This window comes from Mytilus trossulus, chromosome 5 (assembly GCF_036588685.1).
Source record: "Mytilus trossulus isolate FHL-02 chromosome 5, PNRI_Mtr1.1.1.hap1, whole genome shotgun sequence".
Lineage (NCBI taxonomy): Eukaryota > Metazoa > Mollusca > Bivalvia > Mytilida > Mytilidae > Mytilus > Mytilus trossulus.
The window spans coordinates 16,483,872-16,509,045 of record NC_086377.1 but is presented as its reverse complement, the minus strand read 5'-3'; the positions used below and the strand labels follow the sequence as shown (position 1 = coordinate 16,509,045).

The 25,174-nt window shown below is 32.9% G+C and overlaps 1 protein-coding gene across 3 annotated transcripts in view; it reads right to left on the bottom strand.

Moving 5' to 3' along the window:
- Nucleotides 1–22,794, bottom strand: part of LOC134719456 (GTPase IMAP family member 4-like) — a 29,616-nt gene extending 6,822 nt beyond the window's left edge. Inside the window, exons 1-3 of one of the 3 annotated variants that reach the window (XM_063582447.1) lie at nt 22,651–22,794; nt 18,008–18,052; nt 820–1,574 (exon numbers count right to left, since the gene is read on the bottom strand). In XM_063582447.1, the coding sequence (XP_063438517.1) occupies nt 870–1,574; nt 18,008–18,016 (714 nt within the window). In that variant the 5' untranslated portion in view covers nt 18,017–18,052; nt 22,651–22,794 and the 3' untranslated portion in view covers nt 820–869. Of the gene's footprint in view, nt 1–819; nt 1,575–18,007; nt 18,053–18,258; nt 18,382–22,650 lie in introns of those variants that run through there. The other 2 variants (XM_063582449.1, XR_010107589.1) reach the window with 2 other exon arrangements.
- Between the last annotated feature and the right edge of the window lie 2,380 nt (nt 22,795–25,174).

Genomic DNA, 25,174 nt, shown 5'->3' with positions numbered 1-25,174 from the left:
CAGAGGATATATTTGTTTTACACATGGGTTTTATTGCATTCATTTGTTATGTCTTCCCGCCATGTAATGTTGTAATTTTAGCGCGTTATATGTAACATTGCCATAAAGTGCAAGGTTTGACTAGCCACAAAACCAGGTTCAACCTACCATTTTTTTTCTTAACATGTCTTGTACCAAGTCAAGAATATATCAGTAGTTATCTAATAGTTCGTTTCTATTTATATGGCATTGTCATTTGTGTTTGTTGTACTTAAAGTGTTCTGATGTTTCGTGGTTTTCCTCTAATTGTGGTTTTAGTTTGTAACTCCGATATGTGTTTGCTAAACTTTTTTCGGCATGCTGACGACCAAAGGAGAAATTGTGTTTGCTATTTGACAAATATAGCATCCACCACTGCTACAAGTGTTTAATGATATTTCTCCATTCAATGCAGTCAAACATTTATATGTTTGAAGCGCGAGGTTTTGCATTTTTTTATAACTAAAATTCATTCATCGATTGGGAGTGGAAAAATATCTTAATACACGAGTAATACTGGTGGAATTAGTTTCTCTATTGATTGTGCGTCTTTCTGTTTCACAGATGTGCAGAAAGCCGTTTTCTTTATGTGTGAAGTCATTAGGCACGATCACCTTTTTTCTGCTCAAAACGAAATCTTGTAACATCAAAATACTCCACAAGAAATATAAGTAAATCTGACTTAAAATACTATAATTAATGACACCAAACCCGATAGGTCTTTCCACAAAAAATAGAAAAGTTCTAATCATTACAATTATTTAATGTACAGATTTGTCGATGAAAATGTTTACTACTCATTCCAAGAGTTTTGTCCATAATAATCATAATACCAACGTTACGTTAGTCTTTTATAATTCGAAAGCAGTCATTGTTTCGTCTATATATTTCCAAAGTTTTTTAATTTGCGATCCAAAGTATTCAAAACCTGATTCAGGTTTCTCGATTTCGACACCAAAACACTTGCCATCATTATTCTTGATAACGGTGTTCATTAAAGAAAGGAGTTCTTCCCACTGCTGTTGACCTTCCCTCTTTGTTGCAAAATTATTGATTGCTACGATTCTTTTATTGCAGTTTATTACTTTTTTTTTGAAATTTTCGGGTAGCCTTTCAAAATATTTATTGATACTTTCTTCTTGTAAACAATCTTTCCATGTAAAGACTAAGATGGTATGATTATAAACAATATCTCCGAATGTCTTCAAAAATCTATTAAAAGAAATCAACTCTTCATCAGAATATCTCCCAATTCTTATCGTGTACAAAAATAAATGAGAATCTGGTAATGTCATATCGATACATTCTAAGATGCATTTTTGTACATTACTCTCTGAAATGCCAGTGTGAAATAGCCCCGGAGTATCAACAACACCAATATTTATTCCATTTCTTTTCCTCCAACAAACTTCAGTTCTTCCTGTAACAGAGATAGGAGAAAGACCGTGTTCGAATACGTTTTCATTTAAAATTTGATTTCCTAGTGAACTTTTCCCAGAACCTGTTCTTCCAATGATGACAATTCTTAGTTGTTCTTCTGATTCAAATTTAATCGTCTGCAAAAACGAATAAAGTATTTTTTTTCAAATTTAGTATCAACAATAATTAAATGTATGTTTTAATTCTGATAAACGCATGACAAATGCTTGAAGGATTATTGTGCAGAATCGTATTTAACTCCCAAATTTGTTCTGTTCGGTATGATTGCAAGTTTTTTTTTATTTCACTTGGAGTAGACATTGTGAATAAAAATTATGTATATAAAAAAAAACACGCAAGAACATAGCCATTAGAAATACGACGTAAAGTTCGACCAACATTTAAAAAAAACAACATTAAAATTACAAATATTGTTAAGTTCTTACTCATTACCCTTATACTATTATGCCTTTCCCTTTTTTTTAATTCCCCCCCCCCCGGGGGGGGGAATGCTGTTATTCTGTAAACATTTAATTGTCACCCCTTTTTTCTCTAATCTTCAAAAAATTAACCCCTTTTTTCTATAATCTTCAAAAAATTAGACCACGCATTTATCTAATCTTTATTTTTTTGCCCGTTATTCTCTAATCTTCATTTTTTAAGAGTATTATTCTTTAATCATTTAACCCCATCCAAACCCCCAAGTATCAGCTAATGTTTTATAATATTTACTGTCGTCTCTGTATCGGGCATATAATCTACACCCCGACCATGTATGGGTTGTTTCTTCTTTTTTTTTTTTTTTTTTTTTTTTTTTATCTTTAATGTATGTTATAATAAAAATAAATGAATAAATAAAACTCTTATTATAAACAAAGCAATTTTTAACATCAAAATTATAAATTAATTTCATACATACATGATCTATTTGTTAACGGCAGCCTTGATTAAAAGCATAACATTATACCCGTGTAAAAAATTAAAACATTATAATAGTTACTGTTTCGATTAATATCTTAAGCGCATCTTTTTTTCATCCCTAGCACATATTATTCTTCTTTATTCTAAAATTGTTGATCAATGATCTACCATATAGCGGGTTATTTTCGCGGGTGTAAAATTTTGCGATTTTCATTGAATGAGGTATACGAAAAAATGTGTAGGTTATTATTTTGGCGGATTCAACACTTTTAGTAATACCTTTGCATGTACACTTTTAAATTGGCGGAATTTGTGGTAGCGATTTTGTTCTATCCGCGAAAATAAGCAAACATTTACATCCTGCCAAAATAACCCTTTATACGGAATTTAACTGACTGCAAAACGTTTTTTATCATGCATGTTTTAGAGTGAAAGAGCTAAATACATACAATAATATAAATGCATACCTCTTTTCTCCTGATGTCCATCTCATGATCTACAAAGCATAATATCGGCACTACAAGGACGTTTTCCTTAATTCGTCTGTATATATGTAGAACTCTAAAGTGCGATGGTACTCTAAAGTGCGATGGTCACTCTAAAGTGCGATGGTCTACGCTATAGTACGATGGTGTCTCACGCTAAAATGCAATGGTTGTTTTTTTGCTAATGAACGCTGGTTTATCATGCAATGGACCATAGGTTAGGGGATTAAAGTGCATGGACTTAGAAAAAATAGTCTCTTTTTTTGGCAAAAGTTAGTATATGGAAATGTTAAAGTATAACATATGTGATAGGCTTGGTTGTAATTTACCGACAGGCTTAAGTGATTGTTTCTAAATGTAAAAGACCAACCCCGTAATAATTACTGAAACAAGTCATTTAGGTGTCACAAAATACTATGTGTCCTGTTAAATGAATTTTTCAACTATTCGGGCGCATTGATATTGTGATAATTAAAAAAATGTGTATACGTAGCTTGCCGTACACACAGTCTATCACTACTATGAACACCCCCCCCCCCCCCCCCCTTACGTCGTCACATAAGTTGTTAATAAAATATTCGTGATGTATCTTCCGGCATGTACATAGGTTTTTGGTTTGTATAAAAGACTGTTAACGTCATAATCAAACTACGCTTTTACATCTATACTTTTGCGGACCATCGGACTTTAGAGTCCTACATATATAATCAAGCGGTATATTTAACATTGCCATAAAGCGCAAGGTTTGACTAGCCACAAAACCAGGTTCATTATGCATTCCTATTCAAAATATACTAACGCGTATGGATAAAACTATTCGTGCATCGTCAATAAAGTGAAGAGTTAGTTCAACTAGGTATAGAAACCAAAAAAACGCTTATCGACCTGACTGAAAAAGCAATATCCGGGCGCTTGCAATACAAATAAAATACGAGCAGACGAGATAGTCCTGCTGTGGATGGACTTGTATAATGAATAAGATAATTGTAAGACAAACGATGATTATACACATTATGCACTATCAAGAACATAGTATGGACATATTAATACAAAATATCTTTGATAAAAATATACTAATAAATATACTGATGTGTACACAATGGAAAAGGCATAGTACATACATGTATAGGGATTGTTGATCAGAATGTTTATCATTATACAACATTGAAATTGTCAATACACTAAGTTCGTTTGATGTGTTTGAGCTTTTGATTTTGCCATTTGCTTATGGACTCTCCGTTTAGAATTTTCCGTTTTTGGAAATTACATACTTGCAGACTCTTAAGGGAGGTGCATATTTAATTAGGACTGTTTTCTACTAGCCAGCGTTAGTCTTGAACTATTAGCAACTTGGCTGATGCGTTAGTTACGACTTACAATTTTGGCTTGTTGTAATAAAAAAAATTTGGCAAAACATTTCAGACTGTTAAGCTTCCACGTCTGGTTTTTCCCTTCTCAAATTTAATTAAGTAGTCCGTTTATTTTATAAAACAAGTTTAGGTAACTAGTGTTCAGTAAGTAGGAAATTAAGGATTTTCAATATTATTTCAGAAAAGGGGAGATAAATACGCCCAATTTTCATTTTACTGTGCTTTATAGGTGAAGTGTTGATTTGAGGTATATTTATATTAAATCCTGACATGTAGATTTGTTGTTTGTAATAATTCTGGTTGTTCCTTTTTGTTTTTTTGTGGTTTGAGTCTTTCAATTTATTATTTAGGTTGATCTCCTTGAACAATCATACCGTACTAAAACAAGACATCAACATTTACAAATAAACAATTCAGAAATTACATGAAAAACAAGACAGGATAACTAGTTCCGGTTACATTTTGGTCGCAGCGGTGGAATGCTTAGGCGAAACATCTGATCTTCACATCAGGCGACAATGCTATTGATACAGTTAAATATGTTAAGTAAAATTGTCAAATTTAAATAATTGTAAAATAAATGTCATTATGCTTATTTGATGATAATTTTAATTTTAAAAGATATTGCCATGTTTATGTATGTAATAATGATGAGTAATCATTTCAGTTTAAGTTTACAGAGACTGATTATAGATTAGCACAGAGATAAAGTATGTATTGATATTTGAAGAATGTATATGCAATTAATTGCATCGATGGACAATTTCAAATGGTTTAAAGAAAGCTAAACTTAGATTGTTTAGATAGAGTGTATATTTTGATCATATTTGTTTTATTTAACACATTCAGTAATTATACATAGCTCAAGATGAATGTGTATGAATCGACAGGAACAGCATTGTAAAGTACCTCATTGGTGTATCCTTTAGACCCATGAAAAAGGGCTGTCGCTTACATCATTTTACTTTATGCTGACTTGATTGATGATTATTATGTTTATGTGGATATAAGTTTGGATGCCAGCATAATTGTTTCAGTCCGATTGACGTGTTTTCATACGCAAATGTGAGCCTCTGATTCACGTTATCGCGTTTGGCCTTAAATAGTAAATATCTCTTAAACACACACAGAATATCTGCATCTTAGACAGTTATATTATTTCCATAGCATTTGACACAATTCAATTCAATATTTAATTTCAGTCTCATCTCTCAATAATATATAATACAACATTACATTAACAGCAACAGTTCACTGGGTGACGATTCAGTTTAACTGTTTGTTTAATTTTGTTGTTAAATTTTTCAGCACTTGTTTTCAGTGATGGTGATGATATGAGATAGTATACGTGTGTTATAACTGATATTGGAGGTAACCTGGCCAGCATTTCTAGTGTTCAAATAGTGAATAAATTGGACTGTGTACCGTGTGCAATATATAGGGAAAAAAACTGTGTATATATAATGGAGATTCATACCTGCCTTGTTTTTAAACTTCATGGCTTCAGTTTTTTAAGGTGGGAGGAATGTAACGGCGACCCTATGTTTTGGAACAGTATTATGTCCCTTTAAAATGGACTGTTGTAAAATTAACATTTAATTACTATTGTTAATATGAATAATTGATAAAAATTGTTGTTTAACATTTCAATCATATTTAGTTACATTTTATTGCTATAATTCATTGAATTTATTCTCAGATTTTGTTGAATTTGCAACTTATAATATAGTTATAGAATGTTTAGATTTGAAAAGTATTTGTTAGATAATTGCTAAGATAAATAATTGTACTGGGATTGTTTTCATAAGCCACTTTGGTTGATATAACGACTAATCACCACATTAAGTTAAAAATGTCAGGCATATGAGTGAGTAGATTTTCGCCTGGACGGACGTGTTTACAATATGTCCAAAAACTCCCATAATGTCTGATGATGGTAGTGAAACACACCAACAGCAGCCCGTATTATCTGGTGATATCTTTACCATTTTTCATTTGTTAGAACACCAAACCGCCGACTGGGTTTTATCAGCTCGGAATGGACGTTACAAACTTACAGTAAAATGGACACCAGGGAAGATAGCGGAAAGAGAGAGGTCGACATTAAGACATAAAAAGAAGTCATCAAAGTCCCGTTCTGAAAGGAATAACCGCAGGCTGAGGGCATTTTTGGCCCAAAAGTCTGCGTCAACTGCAGAGATTCGAACTCCAGCTCAAATTTAAGACAATGACTCCTCAAAATCTGATGAGCTAGGCAATACCGCTCAACCAATAGAGATAGATTCGGCAACGGACGCACCGGATGATCTTATCGTTAAGAAATATGAAGCTCCTTTACTACCAACAGCCACATCATCGCCAAAAGGTCCCGCTTCCTCTGTAGGTACATCGACAACTGGTAGATAAAGAAAGGAATGCCACAAACACAAAAAGGGGGAGATAAGAATACAAAAAAATCACACTAGACCTTCCACAAAAGACTTACATACTAGAAGTGGAAGGAGAAACAACAAAACTTAAAGCAAATTGTGACACCTTAAAAGAACAAGGACTGATAGAGAAACAAGTCAATGGGGCCTTCTATAAGGATGTCAAGAGAAGCAATGACCATTGGTTAGATATCAGAGATAAGAGGAACTTTCTTTACTCAGAACAGCGAGTGAAAGATATTGAAAATCAAAATAATTTGTATTTGAAATTATTTAGATAAAGGGCGAGATAAGCCCAGGCCCTATTAAATTGTTATATATTTTTCTGTTAAGGGGGCAACAAATGCCTACCCCCGAAAAAAAAAATTGATATATCGACCTCTCATTTTAGCTTTTTTTTATTTTAGAGCTTACTGGTCTTGCACAGACCTCACTGCCTAATTGGTCTTGCACGAAAGGTTGTACCACAGACCTCAGTCAGGGTCTACACGGAAGGTCTTCCACAAACCTCAGTCACGGTCTTCACGAAAGGTCTAGCACAGACTTAGCTGACTAACTGGTCTTGAACAGACCTCGCTCAATGTGTACACGAAAGGTGTTGTCTACACGAAAGGCGTTGTCTACACGAAAAGTGTAATGCATTTCACTGCATCTAGACACAATGTCGCTATTGTGTCTAGGATTGTAATGCATCTAGGCAAAGGTTATAATGACAGATTAAGCTATGTCACTTTTATGTGAATTTTAATTTGCTTTCATATTCATGTTTCATGTTTTCATCTTTACAAATTGTTGATATTTGTTAAATTATGTAATTTGCTAATAAACTATGAAAACTTGCTAGTGTTAAGTTTTGCAAAGCCAAATATGAAGGATCAGGAACTCAGGATTCCGATACCTACTCTTTACACGGTCTGGGGTAAAATATGTTAAAGTTGACACAGAAAACACACAAGGTAAAAACCCCTCCGGTTACATTTTGGTAGCGGTGGGATTTAGTTGTGTTGGTTGTATTGACTCATTTCCACGCAGGCACAATGTCCAGGAGCATTTAAAGAACTTTCATCATTTTTCATCACGTCATGCCATCCTCATTCCGCCATCCTTACAGTCTAAAAATACCGTAAATATAAACTATTTAAATCAAGGGAAATGTTTACCGCCGCTATGGGAGGACAGTAGGAACATAGAGGTAGCTAGTGTTCAAGAAGAGGAGGGAGTATATGTAGACGCACAGGAATATGTACAACCACAAGAATACGTAGAACACGGTGAGGGCGTCCCGTGAGATATGGAATATGAGTTGGTGAAGGAAAATGGGGAAATGGTAATGAAACTGGTACTAAAGAAAGACTCTTTATTTTGAACATTTAAATTAATTCATATTGTAAAATTTATATTCATGTATTGTGTATTTCATCTTTTAATTTATATTGGTTTGTATAGACCATTTATTGGTACTTGCAATGGTCTAGATGGGGGGGGGGGGGGGGAGGGGGGGGAGTGTGGCCGCAGAGCCTTGTTTAAAAAAGTAAATTGTGCAATGTCATGGGACTTTCAACCTAGTTAATTAAAAAATATAGTATTTACACTTAGGAAATGTTCTTTGAACTTTAAACATTGAGTTTACCTTATAAATTTGTCATTAAGCAACTTTTAAATCCCAAACTGTTATATTTTCCTTGAATTTAGCCATGCTTTTTATTAGAGGAGTCCCGAAAATAATTATCTCTCTAGATTTTTCAATTGGGTGAGTTCGGAAATCTTTCTCTGTGCGTTTTCAAATCGAGGCATAACAAGTTTTTAATAGTAATTTTCATTGGTTTAACTTGTGTGTTGATATTTCTCATTGGGTTTATAAATTTAGATATAGTTTCTATAATTAGAACTTAATTAGTATATAAGGCCCACATATTCTTAATATCATTGCTTTTTATGCAATAGCCACTTGTCTGTGACAGACTCTTAAGGTAGGTGCCTATTAAATTAGGACTGTTTTCTACTAGCCAGCGTTAGTCTTCGACTATGAGCAACTTCGCTGATGCGTTAGTAACGACTTACAATTTTGGCTTGTTATAATACAAAACTTTGGCAAAACATTTCAAACTGTTAAGCTTCAACATCTGGTTTTTCCCTTTCCAAATTTAATTAAGCAGTCCGTTTATTTTATAAAACAAGTTTAGGTAACTAGTGTTCAGTAAGTAGGAAATTAAGGGTTTTCAATATTATTTCAGAAAAGGGGAGATAGCTTGGCCCAATTTTCATTATACTGTGCTTTATAGGTGAAGTGTTGATTTGAGGTATATTTATATTAAATCCTGACATGTAGATTTGTTGTTTGTAATAATTCTGGTTGTTCCTTTTTGTTTTTTTTGTGGTTTGAATCTTTCAATTTATTATTTAGGTTGATCTCCTTGGACAATCATACCGTACTAAAACAAGACATCAACATTTACAAATAAACAATTCAGAAGTTACATGAAAAACAAGACAGGATAACTAGTTCCGGTTACACTTTTATAGTGATTGTAAGATTTCCGCAAATTATTTTGATAGACGCAGGTCGATTAATAATTTACTTTTATAGATGCAAGACGAGTGAAAGTAAGTTTGAGGTAAGTTCAGTTATGAATATTTTATTCTTTTATGCATCATATCACCAAAATATTGATAACGTTTGTGAGCATTGAACTGATTTTCACTGAATTTCCAGAAACCGCGCAAACAGCATGCATGTGATATATTCACTTATATTTGAGTCTGTTGCACTTGATTCCTTTAATCATTTCGGTTAATGTTTTCTTAGACTTACCGGATCCTTTAAATACTATTACGGTTTTGTTTTGTTTATGTATTTGGAGAAAAAGGGGGGGGGGGGGGGTCCTTTACACTGGCCACATAAAAAAGATGACAAGTAACAGTACACTACGTGACATATACATAGATAATTGGAAATGATTATAATAGCAATAAAAATCTCTGAAATGGAGTTCACTCTGATAATCAGAGGGTAACTCCCTTTGAATGTGTCGGGAGCTTTACATTTAAGTATTTTCTGACTTGGCCATCGGGACACAGAGTTCAAAAGGGATTAATTAAATGCGTAGCAGGGAACGTATTTACTATTTCTACGGGAAAATATTAATGTCCTTTGAGTTGCTAGAAGGGTTTGTGCCATATCATAAGAATAATTGGTATGGCGAATGTGCCTGCAGTAAAAGTTGCTACACCCCTGGCCCCCTGTAAAACAAATAGCTGTGACTCATTACGGCCACTTATAAAAAAAGAAGATGTGGTATGATTGACATTGAGACAACTGTCCACAAGAGACCAAAATGACACAGACATTAACAACTATAGGTCATCGTACGGCCTTCAACAATGAGCAAAGCCCATACCGCATAGTCAGCTTTAAAAGGCCCCGATAAGACAATGTAAAACAATTCAAACGAGAAAACTAACGGCCTTATTTATATAAAAACTTAGTCTAGACAATAAATAATCTAAAAAAAAAATATAAGTTGACAATACAGAACTTCGTTAACTAATGATGCCATATTGGATAGGGGCAGATTTTCTGTAAAAGCGTATGAAAATATGGGAAAACCTATGCATTTTTCCAAGTGGCTGTTCTGTATTTTTCATACCATTTTCACCTACAGTATGAAAATCTGCCCCTATTCGATATGGGGTCATTAACCGTGAAGTCCTGTATTGCATGGAATAGTATTGTAGCTGTTTTTAAGTACATGTATGTACATAAATGCCAAAAATTAATTTGAAATTATATGAACAGTATTTTTATATACATGTATAATATATGACATAATGTAATGTTTCTTTATTTATTCTAGGAATGAAGAGCAAAAGGATATAGCAGTCTTTATATAAAATAGTTCAGGAATCCAGTTGAAAAGAAGAGCTTTTCAGTTAAAAGTATTTCCTAGGAATTAAAAGAAACTTCTATAAATGTTTTTTTTTCTGGAATAGTTATTCAAAAGGGCAGTGAAGTGAAGGATAACATTTAAGACAAATATTGCTAAAGTGGTAAAATCAGACCCAAGAGATGTACAACATTTCTACTATACATGTTACAGCTGACTTTAGCTACTTAATCACATTGACATGTGTGTGCTTTTATGTTGTCTTTACATAATTACTACAGTTCTATTAAAAATTATATTTTTATTCTTTGTCACAATTATTACAAAAAAAATACAGCATTTTAATTTGGTTTTTCATAGTCTCACTTGCATTGTACTCAAATAAGTTGTCTGTTGATGTTTACACTAGGTTTTCAGGCATTTCACTTCACTAAATTGAAACAGCATTTAATTTTTTTGTTAAATTATGGCCTGAAAAATACATGTAACATTTTACAGGAGTTTTCACAATCAGTGAATAGCTGTTTATCACAGTAGGACATGTACGTTTCAAGGTCTTTTCACGATGGGCACATAATTTATCACGACTTTTTCACGGTGTAAGTTTTTGTTTTTCACATGGTTTCTACAGTCTCTTTATCCAAGTTTTCAGTTGGAACCTATCTTCACGGCCTTTTCATGACAAATAAAGGCATACTGTACTACATTTAACGGTCTTTTCACAATGGGCATATAATGCATTATCACGACTTTTTCACGGTGTACATTTTTTTTTTCACAGGGTTTCTACGGTCTTTTAACCCAAGTTTTCAGGTGGCACTCTTCACGGCCTTTTCACAGCCTTTTCACGACAGTCATTCCACGGCATTGTCACGGATAAGTTTCATGGCCCACCGTAAATTAACCGTGACAAACACTGTAAAAATCATCAGCATTTTTACGGACATTTTCACGGCCAATCTACGGAACATTGTTCCAGTAGTGAACTGAGGGATCATTGTTATTCTATTTCAATTTTAACCTGTCTAAATTGTCCTTATAATTCAAGACAGCATTCTGACTGGGTGCAGTTTTTCTTTTTAAAAATAGATTTTCAATTTAACCTTACCAAACTAGACAATGGTGATCCGTGTATGATTAAAGTTAAGTGATCCCAAAATTTGTTTAGTAAACTGTGATAATGAAGTACATTTTGAATTGATTGATTGATGATTTCTTTACGTCCAGTGGCAAATATTTCATAAACTTTCAAGACAAATTGAAATGGTTGTGTCTTCAAACACATTTGATGTAGCCGTCAAAAAAAGGGAACAAGTCTGTTAATTTTGACATTTATAAAGTAAAATCAACATCCTGATAAAACATACATTGTAAATGAAGTATATACTCTGTATTATTTAAACTCTTGGGAAGTTTGCGTAGTTTACTGTACAAATCTTGCAAACTGTTTGCTAAATTTCACATAAGTAGATGAATTTCAACATTTTGTTATTCGTGCAAAATTATTTAATAACTAGAGGCTCACCTTAATTTATTGATGATATACAATAAGGTTAAAATCAGAACTTATAGTATAAGTTATAAGGTGTTATCACATACTATAATGATAGCTAAGGTAATAAGAAAAACTGCAAAATTTCCGTAAAATTACTACATTTTACCCCTATGTTGGTTGGGAGGAGGGTTATCGGACACATTTTATAAAACTAGATACCCTAGAGATGATTGTAGCCATGTTTGCTTAAATTTGTCTCAGTAGTTTCAGAGAAGAAGATTTTGGTAAAAGATCACAAAAATTTACAGAAAATTGTTCAAAATTGTTTATAAAGAGCAATTACTTCTTAAGGGGTCGACTAACAATTTTGATCAAGTTGCCTTATTTGTAGATCTTCCCTTGCTGACCATTACTACTTTTTATACGACCGCAAAAATTGAAAATTTTTTGGTCGTATATTGGCATGATTGGTATGATGTTGGCGTCGTCGTCGTCGTCGTCGTCGTCCGAAGACATTTGGGTTTCGCACTCTAACTTAAGTAAAAGTCAATAGAAATCTATGAAATTTAAACACAAGGTTAATGACTAAAAAATGACGGTTGGGATTGATTTTGGGTGTTTTGGTCCAAACAGTGTAGGAATTAAGGGTCAGAAACGGCCCAAAATAAGCATTTTTCTTGGTTTTCGCACAATAACTTTAGTATAAGTAAACAGAAATCTGTGAAATTTTAACATAAGGTCTATGACCACAAAATGAAGTTTGGGATTGATTTGGGGAGTTTAAGTCCCAACAGTTTAGGAATTATAGGCCAAAAACAGGTCCCAAAATAAGCATTTTCTTGGTTTTTGCACAATAAATTTAGTATAAGTTAATAAAAATCTATAAAATTTTAACACAAGACTTATGACCACAAAATAAAGGTTTGGATTGATTTTGGGAGTTTTAGTCCCAACGAATTAAGGGCCAAAAGGGTCCAAAATTTAACTTTGTTTGATTTCATCAGAAATTGAACTATTGGGGTTCTTTGATATACCGAATCTAACCATGTAATTAGATTCTTAATTTTTGGTCCCGTTTTCAAATTGGTATACATTAAGGTCCAAAGGGTCCAAAATTAAACTTAGTTTGATATTAACAAAAATTGAATACTTGGGGTTCTTTGATATGCTGAATCTAAACATGTACTTAGTTTTTTTTTTATTATGGGCCCAGTTTTCAAGTTGGTCCAAATAGGGGTTCATTAAACTTTGTTTGATTTCAACAAAAATTCAATATATGGGGTTCTTCAATATGCTGAATCTAACCATGTATTTAGATTTTTAATATTTAGGACCGGTTATCAATTTGGTTCACATTGAGGTCTAACGGGTTCAAAATTGAACTTTATTTGATTTCATCAAAAATTAAATTCTTGGGGTTCTTTGATATGATGAATCTAACCATGTATATTGGAATACCACAAAGGGATGGTAAGAATTGTCTTTTGGAGTTATGGCTCAAACCGTTAAGGAATAAAGTGCAAAAAAGGGGGGAAGGGTTTTCATGTTACTGGACAATTACTTAAGTACAAAACATAATTTAAAAGCAGTGCCAAAAACTTGAGTTTTATGAACTTCATTGGAAATTTGCAAATATAAAATGTTGCATTGGAGTTATCTTTCTTTGTCCAGAATACTAGTTAAATCAACTTAAATCATGACTGTATGACATTTTATATTTTATGATGTATTTAAATGAGTACATGCAGTTATTGTTGAAAACTCCATAAGAAATTTGAATTGAGATCATATTTGGAATAAGGGAGAGGGGAGGGGAAAAAAATTGGTGGAGTTCAATTTTTCTTATTTCAGATTTCAGAAATGAATAAAAAAAATTCTTCAAATATCAAAGGATTAATATTCAACAGCATACTGAATTGCTCAAAAGAAAGAAAAAAATCAACATTTTACGTTCATTAGACCACATTCATTCTGTGTCAAAAACCTATGCTGTGTCAACAGGTAATCACAATCCAAATTCAGAGCTGTATCCAGTTTGAATGATATGTCCATACTAGCCCAACCGTTCAGGGTTCGACCTCTGCGGTCGTATTAAGCTGCGCCCTGCGGAGCATCTGGTTACAGTTTATCTCTATCCATAATAATATTATTCAAGATAATAACTAAAAACTGCCAAATTTCCTAACAATCACAAATTCATGGGCAGCAACCAAACAACGGATTGTAGAAATTCGTCTGAAAATTTCATGGTGAATAGAAATTAACCTGGGGACTATTTTTGCTCTGTCAGGTTTGCTCTCAATGCTTCAGTTTCAGAGATATAAGTCAGAAACTGCATACTACCCCGTATGTTCTATTTTAAGACATGGCGCCCATCTTGGTTGGTGGGTTGGGTCATCGGACACATTTTTTAAAACTAGATACATTACCCTAGTGATGATTGTGGAAAAGATTGGCCCGGTAGTTTCAGAGGAGAATATTTTTGTAAAATTTTACAGACGATGACGACGGACGACGGACGCAAACAAGTGATGAGAAAAGCTCACATGACCTTACAGATCAGGTGAGCTAAAAATGAGTATGAGAATATATTTATGTAAGAAACCGGAATATACAGGTAGTCAAAAAAATATTAGGGCAATATATTATCAGAATGCCAAATTTAGCAACCTGTTATAAAAATAATCTAACAAGATGTGCATTTTTTATATATGTACTAACAAGTAGTAATAGTTGCAAGGTACCAAGATTATAATTTAGTACGACAGACGCACGTTTCGTCTACATAAGACTCATCAGTGACGTTCATATATATTCAGCTGTATAAATCACTTGACAGTTTAAGCTTGGAAACACAATATAGCAAGTGTACTTGTACATCACGTCCAACTCGAAATACAAAAAAGACACCCGTTCCCGAAGAACAAAGTGCACATTAATATGAATCTAAAATTAATTAAAGATCTCGTTGAAGTTTTTTCTCCCGCGCGACGTACTGTGGGGACAGAAATATCGGGCGTCCGTTCTTTCACCAGGTCTTGTTAGCGCTCTGACGTGTACAATTCTTGCGATATCTTCATACACATACTGACAAGTGTAGAACTAATTAATGTTTGATATGTTTTTAAAAAAAATAATGCTCATAAGAAATAAAAATTATATGGAAAATTGCAATTTCATGTGTACACTTTTTGTCAGATCTTTTCTTTATTTTATATGAAAGGTTTATATCAGCATTGTCTTCGATAATTTCGAAAGTCAGTGCATATCAAATATTGTTTTAAATAGTTATGCCCCTTGGAAAAATTAATTATATCGGAAATTGCATTACATTTGCTTTTAAACCTGTATTTTTCAATCAGCGACAAAAAATAATCATTGAACAAATCTTATGTTGTATTGTTCATTGACAGATGATACAATATGTACAACGTGGAGAAAAGGGGAGCAGTGCATAGTATATTTTTTTAATCAGTTTGGTTTCCGGTTCATTAAAACATGTTAATTGCAATATTTTTTTTAAGTATTTGAGTAAGAAGTGCTTTAATGGGTTTACCTACATCAAAGCTGTAAACATAATGAAAGTTCAACTAATCTTCTTTGTCAATACTGCCGAACCATATTCTGCTTGAGGTTTATGCGTTCGATGCACGGTGCATTTTTTAGCTAATATCTATCGGTATCCTTTTCCAAAACAAAATTTTTCAGTCCAAATTTTAAAATGAATAGTCTCCGTGTAGAAATTGCAAACTTTCATCGGAAGACACCGTGCATCATTAGTAATAATGCATTGCAACACAAACAATGAATAAAAAGCTTAGTCTGTTAGGCCTTAAACACATACAGATAAATTGTAAAAATGGTCACTTACAATGTAGTATTGTAAACAGAACATTTTAAAAGAAAATATTTAAATTCAAAGAATGAGAAGACAAAAGGGAGGAAGACCACGAAGCAATCAAGGCAACAATAATATCTTAATATACAGTCATATATATTTCCAAATTTGAAATAAATAAAACATTTGTCTCTCAACTATATATACTATACGAGACTGATTGTTTTTTTAATTCGTTTTAAAATATTTTTTAAAACATCATGTTTTAGGTTTCACGGATGTTTGCAACAGCAGGAACGATTACTGGTGGCGTAACATCATTCGGTACCGTATTATCTTAATACAAAAAAAAACAATTATTCCGGGAATGAAACAACGACTTCCCCTGAACAAAACCGGCTCTGACCTGAGGCAGGCACCTATATCAAATACCGGGCTTGAAAATGTTTGTGATACGATAAACCACCCCTCAAGCTTAAAAAGTGGGGTAACAGCAAACTGTAAACATCAATTCCAATGAGCAAACATTCAAGAGACAGAGAACAATAGATACAAAAGCAATTAACAAGTACGGCTCCCAGTAACTGAAAGCTAGTTTAAAACCAATTACAACTGGCGAATGGGGACAGTGTTGTATCAGCACAATATAAGAACAATCTGGCAAAATATCTGTGGATATGGTTTGACTCAGTTTCGGATTCGTTCTTATTTAATCGATTAATGATGATTGAATAACAGCATAAAGTAAAATATCAAAAATACTGCACTTCAAGGAATGTTCAAAACGGTAAGTCAATATTCAATTAACAAAATCAAAAGCTCAAACATATCAAATAAATGAATAACAACTGTCATATTCCTGAGTTGGTATAGTACAATGTATATTATTATCCAATTGGCACGAATCGTAAAACAGAGCTTTCAACTATATCATGTTACACAGATTTTAATCGGCGTTTTGCATTTGCGCCGATCTGCATTTCATTTGCGCCGATTTTTTTTTTCAATTGCGCCGATTTTTTTACAGGTAAATAACAGATAAATTACAGGTGAAATGATAAAGGAAGATGTGGTATGAGTGCCAATGAGACAACTCTCCATCCCAGTAATGTTATTTTCATTTATCGTTAGCCAGTTGTACATGTACATATGTTATGAATTGTCAATCATAACATGTATATAACTGTTGTCTCCTGCTTAAAATCAAGAAGTAAAAACCTAAGATAAAAGCACTTTGTTTATACTAAAATGACGAATTAAAGATATATGTACAGCATTCAAATCCATAAAAACAGAATACATTCAAATCATAAATCTGTTCTTGCCGAGTATGTATAGGCAACACATCTAATATAATCCTTTCTTATGATTTCGTCTCTTCTGTATTTGGCGTAATTGTCGAAAACGAAGGCCATCATTCGTAGTCTGGCATACGTACTGGTGGGAGCATTTTTAGAGTTCGCATTTTCTCACAAGGAAGCTATTAAACCAAGAGTTCCAAATGGTGAAGTTGAAATCATCCCTTCGTTAATTTTATGAACGCCATCACGAATTGGTTGACCGTTATGGAATGTGTACTTGTAAGTTGTCTAAGAATGTATAACATTTGTCATCAGAAGTAGCGGAGCGTCAGACAATGTCAAACGTGAACCAGTCGTCGATTTCATTTAGTGAAAGGAATGGTAACCCGAAACATTGGGATAGCCATTTACCAATTGCAATGTCACTTGATTTGTCTTCATACTCTGTGCTCAGCCAATGTAAAAGTATGAACTTACCTGTAACTTACCTGTAAATTCAATTAGGAAAAATATAAAATCGGCGCAAATGAAAAAATGAAATCGGCGCAAATGAAAGAATGAAAATTTTCAAAATCGGCGCAAATGTCATACGCCCATTTTAATATAAAAGCTTTTCAGATCGAAACGGCTGTTCTGGTTCAGAATTAATTTACTAGTGATAAAGAGTCCGCAAAAATTGATAGTTAAACAGAAGTTCAGTGGACAGAATGTCTGACGTCTCGTTATGTTTTTTTCTTTTGTACGTATTCTCTATGATATATTTTCGTTTGCATTTATATATTTAATTGGCTTTTAGTTTTGCCAAATTCCTTAATTTGGAAAAATAATAAGTAGTATGTTCTCTTACCAATAACATCTGCACTTGTATCCTGTTTAATTGACGAACCAATATCTGTTATAAAATAAATGTGTACATACTTGTATACTAGTAAGATTTGATACATTGTATGCACGTTAAACAAAAATTTCAACATTGTTAAGTAAGTCACATTTTTTGCATTTTGATTTCTAGATTTTTTATATTTGTCCTATATTTTATTCATATTAAGTAATGATTAAAGACATATTTATTTATAGTCTCTAATAAGAATTAATTACCTTACAAGTGACCTTCTGCTGAAGCCAAAGCTATGAACATATTTTACAAAAAAGCTGAGTAGCAAAGAATGTTAAACAATGAATCAGGTCATGATTCCGCCAAGAAAACCCGATATTACTGCCTATTGCAAGTACATTAATTTTATAGTTTATAAGCGTGTCAGATGAACAAGATGGTTGCTGTCAAATTAAATTATACCCTTGTCATTCCATGACAAATATAGGATCAAGTGTGAAGGACAACCCGAATTTGATTTAGAAGCACATTAAAGTTGACATAAATTGCTGGTCATTGATTAACATTCTAGAACAGTTTTACTTACAGTTTCTGAGTGTTTGTGTCCAGCCGACATTAATTTTCCAAAGGAGGAAACCAAGAAGTTTTCGAAACTTTTTGTTCCAAATATAATGAATTACAAGGGTATGGTCCTGCGAATTGTCTTAATTTCGTTTTTTCTACTTATTACGATTATGCCGTTCATACGATATCAAAGCTTTTAGGTTTTGGACAGATAAATCTGGACGAAACCTTTACATAAGTTGCGTCTTATTTATTAAAGCATGGTTTGTAATTTTGAATGAACATACTTTATTTATGTATTTCCAAACAAAAGAAAACAATCTTGCGGAAAAGATGGTATACCGCCAACATGAGAGGAAAAATTGGTGCAACATATCCGAATTTCGAAAATTAATGTCTTTTCAGAATTTTAGGAATCGAAACTGTATTTTGAAGGCCATATAATTTACCTCAATCTAGGATACACTCTTGTATTTTGAAAGAGTCGAAAGAGTATAAACAGATTATAGAATCCCATAGCAAATATAATACATCACGGGTGTCATTCGGTTTAACGAGAGAAATGATCGTCAAAGAATATCTAACGGCGGTCAAGTATTGAGAGACGATCGTGAAAGTTCTGGTAACGGATCGTGAAAGACATTTAATCGAGAAGACATATGAAAGGTCAATAGATATTATAATTTAATTAATCACACAGACAAATTAACGACAAAATAAAACTGTCTGTCAAAATGGTTCAACATAATGATCAGTATGTGAGAATATCCAGTTTTAAAAGTACATAGTTATTACAAAACAACAAAAGGCAGATTGCTTCTCGACATTTCAATGACATAAAAAAATGTAAACAAACATGATTTTTTCAAAAATTCGACTAGAAAAACTACTTTTATCCGAATAAGGGCATTATATTTGAATTAATCAAATGGTTCTCATAGTTATTTTGTATAAACATAATCTGAAACTTGGTAAATGAAGAACTATTTACACAAAAATCGATTTTTGGATCGTGAAAGATCACGTACCGCATTTTTGAAGATCGTGAAAAGGATCGTGAAAGATTTGATTCTACGAAGATATCAAATTATTCTTCAATTATATCATAATTAATATTTGTTATTGGTATTGAGAAAAGCTAGATAGGTCAACATCCTCAATATGTTTAAGCATTAATATTTTCAGAAAATGAAATGTAAAATAGTTGGATGATTGTAGGATGAAGCTTTTTATTGTCCTGTGAAGTACTCACTTATCACGAGTTACATGTATAGGATACCCACATTTTGTATATTGGATCCTATAAACTACATGTCCGTCAGACAGGATTTGGTCCAAGGACACAGTTATCGTCCTTTTGGTTTCGTTGTTATATAGTCCCTAGTGTAAACAGTGTATAACTTGCATGTTTTATTTGATGCACTTTCCCAATTTATTTCTTGATATTAAATGCATGAAATATTAAGTAGGGGATGTTATTACATGTTAAATGGGTGCTGAATCTTTATGTTAAGTAGTGATTTGGTCCAGTTCAAAAAGGTCAAATTTTATCACGTCTGAAGCTGTCAAACTGAATTGTATACCCCCTTAACACAGAATTGTCAATATTTTGAGTTAGAGCTGGTAGAAGTTTCTATAATGTTGATATTATTTGTATCACTGGTAGTACACTACGCTGTAAAAATCTTTTTGAAAAGAGCAGGTGCGATTATTTAAATTTGAATTTAATGTCTAAAAGAAATGCACTACGAAATAACTATGTTCTCGGGCCATTTACCTGACCCCGAATTTGCCTCATTTCATGGATGAAGATTCATTTTTGTGGTCAAGTCCGTATCGCGGATTCGTTAAGCCTTAGGATGACTGTCTGTTGTTATGATTGTAAGGTGTACATTTTCGACTTCTGCAAGGTTTCGAATAACATCGAACTCATTATCATGCATCAATCGGCGATGTTCGTTTTATGTTGTTTAGCCTTTTGGATATATACATGTATGCTATAGCGCCAAGGTATTTCGTGTATGGTGTACATGTCTATCTGCATGTTTCATATATGACCATGATGACGTCAATTGTATTTGATATATTGAATGATAGTAAGATGTCTATGTCTGGCTGTCGGTCAGAGTTCATATACTTTTGACCTTACGTTCCGAATTAATTGGTCAATCATAACTTTTACATTTGTCAGTTTCTAAGGCACTGTAAGGATCGGAACACATTTATTTGGTGTACGGGATATATGTAGAGATCTGTATGGCATGGTATTCTGACCTTGAACTCTTTTTATGAACCATTGACAAACATAAGCGCATTTGGCACTTCTAGTAAAACCCTTGATATTATAGACGTTCAACAAATATACTATCATAAGTAATGCAGACGAGACATTACATTATTTGCGCTCTGGTATTTTATAGTCTCAGTGTAGTATATGGTTAAATTAATCTACATCTGCGTTAAGTATATAAAGAACTTAAGAAAGTACTGTTGCACAAAGTGTTGATTATCGTTCAATCTCATGTTACTCATGACAGATGCATGCTGTTTTGCTGTAATTTTTTGTTTGATGGATATCATTTTGGTTTAAACGTTGAATATCCATATTATTGGCTAAAAAGTGTCGGTCTGCCTGAATTGCACTTGACCGATTCTCAGAGCTGAATCGTTCACACTTATTTTTAGTTGTTTTTTTAACTTTCGAGATAAAGTGTTGGATAGAAAAAAAATAATAGTTTTAATGTTCATCCTTATCAAAATAGTTACAGGCTTCAACCATTTGCAGGTTTATCAAATGGTAAAAGAATTATAGGTTTCATAACGAGTAACATGGTAAACATGCTTTTTGTGCTTAATAATAAAAATCCGCGAAACGTCGACCCATGCAGTCGCTTGAACATAACTGCATTGTGACGTCATATGTCCTGTTCGTCGTCAATCTTCAACATAAGACTTTTTTAAACATTTTGTACGCTTCAGAATGTAATAATATTTGAATAAGAATATATAATAAGGTGAAAAGTGTGCGTATTTTCTATATTATTGAAGAAATCGCTTATCTCCGTTGCAATGGAGGAAATGTACATCATTGTGACCTTTAACTGTCAACAATGACCTAAAGAATAGCCAATGAAAATGCCGCAATATCGTTTCAGGAGGTTTCGTTGGCCAATCAAATTAACGCATTTTTCGTATCACACTCCGGACAGTGTGATACGAGAATTATCTATTCATGCGAGAAATAGATAACAGGCCCCAACTATAAGAGAAATACTGATATCTGATTACTAGTATTAAGTCTGGTCACGCATTATCTTTCACGATCAAAATAATGCGTTGCCTGATCTTTCACGATCAAGTTTGATGGAAATTCAACAAATTTAAGGTTTTCATATACAAATTAGTGCTTTTAAGGGAAGAACATACTTTAATTTTACTGTACAATCAGATACACCAAAGATTGAATTTCAAATACATCATGATAAACTTAAATATGACCATTATAGGTACATATAGCGTGTTATTTGTAATTAATTTCATAGACATGCATTGCACCTTTAATTTTTTTTCATAAAGTACTGCATATTTTCTTTATATTATTTCACAGTTATGTTGAGGAAGTTAAACCATTTTGAAAGACATAATTTTTTGTTCTGATTTGTTGCGCGTTTTGAAAATTAAGCGATTTTTGCAAAGATTCTGAACTAGAATTTACATTAAATGTCTTTCACGATCCGTTACCAGAGCTTTCACGATCGTCTCTCAATACTTGACCGCCGTTAGATATTCTTTCACGATAATTTCTCTCTTTAAACCGAATGATACCCGTGTACATGCTCAAAGGAATAAAAGTTTAAATTAAAAACAACGGTCAAACCTATGAATCATATATCGATTTATACCGACACATAAATATCTTTGAGTTTAAATTTGATGTACTAAATTATCTTTAAACGTTAAGTTTTAATGTCTTAATTTGGCAACTATTTATCTAGGTTATATTCCTTGCAGACACAGCCATAAACAAAGTTATTTCGTCCCCTAACGTTTTTTTTTTTCAACAATTACATATTTTAATTCTTAAAGCATACCTTTATATCTAACTTCACTCGTACTATCACAACTGTAGTTGGCAGCCATTTGTGTTTCCTACCAAACAAATATTCCCTGTTACGTTCTGTATTTTTTTTTAGTTGACTCGGGAAATGTCAATTGAAAATAAATACTATAAGTAGTATAAGAGTCACAAGGTTAATATAATAATCAAACTAATTTTAAATGTTATCCAAATAGATATGCAGAATGATATCATTGTAAACTTAGCTAGTTTATCTTGGATAGTATTGATTTTAGGTAACAAACCTGTACATTGACCGAATCACGTACGACCACTAAATCAAACGATCCACAAAAATACTGCGCAAAAACAGATAATGCAATGTTAGGTCGATAATTTTATTCGTCAATAAGTTGAATAACTTAATTTTAACTGAAACACATGACTAATTGATATATAATCTTATCAGACAGACACCATTTATCAACATTGCTAGAACTTTATCCCTAACATCACTGAAGAGACATATATTGTCGAAATCTAGATCTGGTGTACTAAAGAAATATTGACACCGAATGTTTGTGGCACAACATCGTAGCCACAAGTTAACAATTTTTTTTTCTGTGACGTATTAAATTTATATTCAGTACCATTTTGTTTCATCTTGAGATCAATTTTATTTGGCAATCGTCGATGGCAGTCAGCAGGGTTAAAGAACATCAGTTGTTCGACCTGTTAGTCAAATGCGTTTTGTTTAAATATACTTTTCACTTTTTTGGTCTTTTGGAAAATGTTGTTTGTGCTGTTTGTAGACCCTTCTACAACGAAATTTGTTTGATATGCACACGTATAAAAATTGCGGTTTTTATCCAACGCAATCATAGGTTTGAACGTAGTTTTCAATTTAGACTCGTTTATATTTTTTGTTTGGGCATGTATCATATTTTCCCTCCGGTTTATATGATCCGTTCATCCTATATTGTCTCTTAAAATTCAAGAGTCAATCTTAAATTGAGAGTAAATTTTATGGCCTTCCAACTACCGTTTCGATCCCTAACATCACTGAAGAGACATATATTGTCGAAATCTAGATCTGGTGTACTAAAGAAATATTGACACCGAATGTTTGTGGCACAACATCGTAGCCACAAGTTAACAATTTTTTTTTTCTGTGACGTATTAAATTTATATTCAGATCCATTTTGTTACATCTTGTGATCAATTTTATTTGGCAATCGTCGATGGCAGTCAGCAGGGTTGAAGAACATCAGTTGTTCGACCTGTTAGTCAAATGCGTTTTGTTTAAATATACTTTTCACTTTTTTGGTCTTTTGGAAAATGTTGTTTGTGCTGTTTTTAGACCCTTCTACAACGAAATTTGTTTGACATGCACACGTATAAAAATTGCGATTTTTATCCAACGCAATCATAGGTTTGAACGTAGTTTTCAATTAAGACTCGTTTATATTTTTTGTTTGGACATGTATCATATTTTCCCTCCGGTTTATATGATCCGTTCATCCTATATTGTCTCTTAAAATTCAAGAGTCAATCTTAAATTGAGAGTAAAGTTTATGGCCTTCCAACTACCGTTTCGATCCCTAACATCACTGAAGAGACATATATTGTCGAAATCTAGATCTGGTGTACTAAAGAAATATTGACACCGAATGTTTGTGGCACAACATCGTAGCCACAAGTTAACAAATTTTTTTTTCTGTGACGTATTAAATTTATATTCAGATCCATTTTGTTTCATCTTGAGATCAATTTTATTTGGCAATCGTCGATGGCAGTCAGCAGGGTTAAAGAACATCAGTTGTTCGACCTGTTAGTCAAATGCGTTTTGTTTAAATATACTTTTCACTTTTTTGGTCTTTTGGAAAATGTTGTTTGTGCTGTTTGTAGACCCTTCTACAACGAAATTTGTTTGACATGCACACGTATAAAAATTGCGGTTTTTATCCAACGCAATCATAGGTTTGAACGTAGTTTTCAATTTAGACTCGTTTATATTTTTTGTTTGGGCATGTATCATATTTTCCCTCCGGTTTATATGATCCGTTCATCCTATATTGTCTCTTAAAATTCAAGAGTCAATCTTAAATTGAGAGTAAATTTTATGGCCTTCCAACTACCGTTTCGATCCCTAACATCACTGAAGAGACATATATTGTCGAAATCTAGATCTGGTGTACTAAAGAAATATTGACACCGAATGTTTGTGGCACAACATCGTAGCCACAAGTTAACATTTTTTTTTCTTTCTGTGACGTATTAAATTTATATTCAGATCCATTTTGTTACATCTTGTGATCAATTTTATTTGGCAATCGTCGATGGCAGTCAGCAGGGTTAAAGAACATCAGTTGTTCGACCTGTTAGTCAAATGCGTTTTGTTTAAATATACTTTTCACTTTTTTGGTCTTTTGGAAAATGTTGTTTGTGCTGTTTGTAGACCCTTCTACAACGAAATTTGTTTGATATGCACACGTATAAAAATTGCGGTTTTTATCCAACGCAATCATAGGTTTGAACGTAGTTTTCAATTTAGACTC